A 4,788-nucleotide genomic window follows, 5' to 3' on the forward strand; every position below is an offset into this window, starting at 1 on the left:
GACATAAAATCACAGAACCTGCCACGTTAGAAGGGACCCAACAGGAACATCGAATCCACTTCCCCGGGGCGGCTGTTCCACTGCTTCAGTTACCTGAGGAAAATGGCAAACAGGAGCAGCTGTGCCTCCTCTCCAAAAGAGGGGATTCCACATTAACAAACAAACCACTTACCACAGGAGGGGACAATTAGCACAATTAAGGTGTCCCAGAGGGGGACCCAGACCCCCTGCTGAGTTCCTACAGCCCACAAGAGACAGAAAACCAGCAAGAAGCACCAAGAGCAGCAGGCATATCCTTGTGCACAAAACCTCCTGTGCTGCCCAAATAAACCGGGTTGAGCTGAACACAAATCTTAGCAAAATCACAGGAAATTGAAGTTAGGAAGAAGTATAGGTGTTTGGCTTCAAATGAGCTGGGGAGGGGGGGAGAAAAGGCACTTCCCTAAGTGTATGTTTGGATTTGGCTTTCCTCTCCCCCACCCCAAGAACCTAAATTGGTGACCAGAATTTGTACTTAATACGCAGCTGCTGTAGTTCCACACACCTGTACTGGTCACATATGCTCTAAACCACAGCATGGACTGAAAAACTTGTCCGAAACAGAATGTAACTGTACTATGTAAAATAAAAACCCTAGAAGAATTGTTTCGATTACATACAGACTTGCACCAGTTTGCTCAAGAGGACCTTAGAGCACCTTCCAGTACCTGAAGGGGCCACAGGAAAGCTGAAGAGGGACTTTTTACAGGGGCATGTAGTGATGGGACCAGGGGGATCTGTTTTAAGCTCAAAAAAGGGGAGATTGAGGTGAGATACTAGGAAGAAATTCTTCACTGTGAGGGTGCTGAGCCCAGGTTTCCCAGAGCTGTGACTGCCCCATCCCTGGAGGTGTTGAAGTTCAGGATGGATGGGGCTTGGAGCAACCTGGTGGGAGGAGTCCCTGCCTATGGCAGAGGTTTGGTTAGATGATCTTTAAGGTCCCTTTCAGCCCAAACCACTCCCTGATTCTATGAAAATAGTTCACGGTAGTTTCTGAAGCCACAACTCTTAGTAAGTATAATTTATTAAACAAGTCATAAAATAGAACATAAAGCAAGTGCTGCTCTTCACCTAACAGTATTTGAGCTCACAAATTTAAATCACAGCTGGCATTAGAAGCATATTTTGTCTCTGAATGCTTATTCTGAAGGAAAAGCATAGAAACTACTCCCTTTGAAATTAAAAGGGAATAATACCCTTACATAGTAATTGCAGCATCATTTTTAAGAAACATGTTAACAATGAACATATGTTAACATACATAACAAGCAACAATATAAAATAACCCTTTACTGTATGAAAAATCCCACATATATTCAGTGTAAGTACAAAACCCACAAAACTACCAGTATTACCAAAGATCTTTAAGTTCTGTATTTCGTTGTTGGTTTTCTTTGGGTTTTTTTTCCCCAAACGCCACAAAATACATAATTGCTTTCTCATAAACCTTGAAAGAAAAGCTCCAGAGATAGTTTGACACTTGAAAAAATAACTGCCCTGCATGAACCAAGTTTCTCCTTTGTAAGGACTGGCATCTGACTATTAATGCACTTTCAGACTCGAGAAGCCTCAAGATGCTGGTGAGCTCTCTCAGGCTCTTCAGCTTTCTTTCAGCCTTGCCTGAAGCTTCAAACAACAGCATAACCACACCGCATGCCCAAATCCAAACCCAGAAGTCAGTACAGAAGCACGATCCGCGCTCCCCTCAACACAGATGAGCGGAACAAGGTAACGAAGTCACTGCAACAGGAGCTTTTCAAACCAATCTTCTAGCTGAACGTTTTTCAAGTCCCTTTCTCAGAAGTTCAGTCAAGATGCTGAAGTACCCTGAAACCGGCAGGCATGTAGAACATCTGAGCGGTTTTACGTCTCTTTCTCACAAATTCAGTCGAGATCCAGAAACAGCCCGAAACCTGCAACAAGCTGAGCCAAGCTGGAGCCCGCCGGTCCCGGGGAAGCTCCTCTCTGGTGGGGATCTCACGGGAAGACGGAGGGCACCTTCGTCCCCAGCTCACCGGGGACCCCGAGCTCCAGCTCGGCGGGGCGCGAAGCCGCCCCGGTCCCGGTTCCGCCGGGCAGCTGCCAGGCGGGCGACCCCAGGAAGGAGGTGGGAGCCCAGCCCGGCAGCTCGGGGCAGCAGCACCCCCGGGGCAGCGCTAGGGCCGGGCAGGGCCCGTGCGAGCAGCCGGGAAGCGGCGGCGGGGGCAGCGGCAGCGACCAAGGGACGGCGACGGCGGGAGGAGGCGGGGGAGTGGCGGAGAGCGGGGAGAGTGGCGGATGGGCCGGGGGTCGGCGGGGACAGCGGCGGCGGCGGCGGCGATAGTCGCCCCCCGGGAACATGTCGTGGAAGGCGGGGTCCAGCGCCCAATCGGCGCCGCGGCGGGGGGCTGAGAGCCCGGGTCGGCGGGGGAGGCGGCGGAAGCAGGGGTTGAGGCTGAGGTTGTGGCGGACGCTGTTCCGCCAACCCTGGGCACCGCCGCGATAGTAGGGAAAGCGGCCGGAGATGTAGGCGTAGATACCGCTGAGGGGCAGCCGCTGCTCGGGGCTGTCGCGGATGGCCATGGCGATCAGAGCCACGTAGGAATAAGGTGGCTTCTGCAGCCCCTCCGCTGCCGGGTTGCCCGCCGCCTCCTCAGGGTCCGCGTCCCCCATGGCTCCGCGTCCCCAGCCCCGCTGCTGCCCCTCTAAAACCTCTCTCCCCCCCCCCCCCCCCTGCTGCCCTCCTCCACCCCAGCCCCGGGCTGTTTGGGGTCGCGGACGGGTCAAGACGGCGCTTTGGTTACGCAAACCCAAATATTGAGGAGGGGGGCAAAGGTGGCGGCTGCGGAAGGGGGGAGCTGAGGGCAGTGGCTGAAAGGGCTCGGCGGGGGCGGCAAAGGGAAGGGCATGCAGTAAACCCATTCGAATGTGTCCAATCTTGTCGTTTCGGGGAGATTCGATGCTCAGCTGCACAGCCGAGACTTAGAGATGCATCGGGCAGCGCTGCCCTACGCAGCATCCCCGGTGTCCCGGCTGGTACCGGGCGCCACGGCCCCAAGTGTCCGCGTGCCAGGGGGGCGAAGTAACACGGAGCAGAGCCGATTTTATCAGTGTCACATTGGTGCAAGCACTACAATTCACCAAGTGCTACAAAACACATCCGTATGTGAAGAACTATTAGCGGTCTGCTGGGTACCGGTTTACCTTTGCCAGTCATTTAAACACGCATCCTCCTTTGAAAAGTGTTTCTGTGTTCAGGCCTTATTAATTCCCTAAAACATACCAGCAACTCTTCACTGAAAAAAAATTGTGACTCACTAGTCTGGAAGGAATCAGTTCCTCTTTTCCAAAAGCTGTACAGAGCTAAGAAACAGAAAGAAAACGTTGATCACTTATCAGGCTGTTGCTCCCAGTTTACAAAAAGTACCAAGAGTCCCTTGATAGTCATAGAATCATAGAATCATAGAATTAGCCGGGTTGGAAGGGACCTCAGAGATCATCTAGTCCAACCCTTGACCCACCGGAGCAGTTGCTAGACCATGGCACTGAGTGCCACATCCAGTCTTTTTTTAAATGTCTCCAGGGACGGAGAATCTACCACCTCACCGGGCAGTCCATTCCATAGCCTGATCACCCTCTCCGTGAAGAAATTCTTTCTAATATCTAACCTAAACCTCCCCTGGCACAACTTAAAGACTGTGTCCTCTTGTCTTGTTGAAGGTCGTCTGTGAAAAGAGTCCAGTTCCCACCTCGCTACAGGCCTCCTTTCAGGGAGTTGTAGGCAGCAATGAGGTCTCCCCTGAGCCTCCTCTTCTTCAGGCTGAACACCCCCAGCTCTCTCAGCCTCTCCTCATAGGGCCTGTGCTCGAGTCCCTTCACCAGCCTGGTTGCCCTCCTTTGGACCTGTTCCAGGACCTCTACATCCTTCTTAAACTGAGGGGCCCAGAACTGGACACAGTACTCGAGGTGTGGCCTAACCAGCGCTGAGTACAGGGGAAGAATCACCTCCCTGGACCTGCTGGTGACGCTGTTTCTGATACAGGCCAGGATGCCATTGGCCTTTTTCGCCACCTGGGCACACTGCTGGCTCATGTTCAGTTTCTTGTCAATCCAGACTCCCAGGTCCCTTTCTGCCTGGCTGCTCTCCAGCCATTCTGTGCCCAGCCTGTAGCGCTGCATGGGGTTGTTGCTGTCGTGTTTCCTATCATAAAAATACTGTATAGGTCTTTGAACAGAAAACTTTCAGTGGGCTAGATGGAAATATTTAAATTATTAAGAATGAAACATCTCTACAGGTTATAACAAATCTGCCACTAAGAAGAAGGCAGCTTTTAATAGAGCACAGTAAAACTCATCTGTATGAGGTTTTTTACTACTACTTCTTTTTACTACTATTTAATGAAAACAGACTGCAGAAACAAACAGGTCTCCACCTCTGAAAGAAAATAGGGAAAAAATAAGAGTGTCTGAGAAGTGCCTCTCCTCCTACAAAGCAATACACAGAACTTCTCCAGGTATTTAAAAGAGGAGACAGAATACGTTGTCAGGTCTTAAAACAAATTAGCCATAAACATATAACATATAAATTGAGAAAAACTACAGCCTTTGAAACTTGTGCTCAGAAAATCTGTCTAAAAGCCCCACTTCTCTCTTAATTTACATTACAAAATAATACTATAAAAACTTAATTTGACCACACACACATAAGCAAAAATACAGTCTACCTTTCCTCCAAAATATTCCCAACCTTCCCAAGAAACAGAATCACAC

General features: G+C 50.5%; 1 protein-coding gene across 1 annotated transcript; it reads right to left on the reverse strand.

Moving 5' to 3' along the window:
* Positions 1 to 1,081: 1,081 nt before the first annotated feature.
* On the reverse strand, positions 1,082 to 2,691 carry LOC115599481 (forkhead box protein D4-like 1). Its single transcript, XM_030463420.1, has one exon. The coding sequence runs from the start codon at positions 2,689 to 2,691 to the stop codon at positions 2,017 to 2,019; it is 675 nt and encodes a 224-aa protein (XP_030319280.1). The 3' UTR covers positions 1,082 to 2,016.
* Between the last annotated feature and the right edge of the window lie 2,097 nt (positions 2,692 to 4,788).

Source organism: Calypte anna, chromosome 21, assembly GCF_003957555.1.
Source record: "Calypte anna isolate BGI_N300 chromosome 21, bCalAnn1_v1.p, whole genome shotgun sequence".
Lineage (NCBI taxonomy): Eukaryota > Metazoa > Chordata > Aves > Apodiformes > Trochilidae > Calypte > Calypte anna.

Coding starts and splice junctions, on each gene's coding strand:
- LOC115599481 (XM_030463420.1), bottom strand. CDS start 2,691: ATGGGGGACGCGGACCCTGAGGAGGCGGCGGGCAACCCGGCAGCGGAG.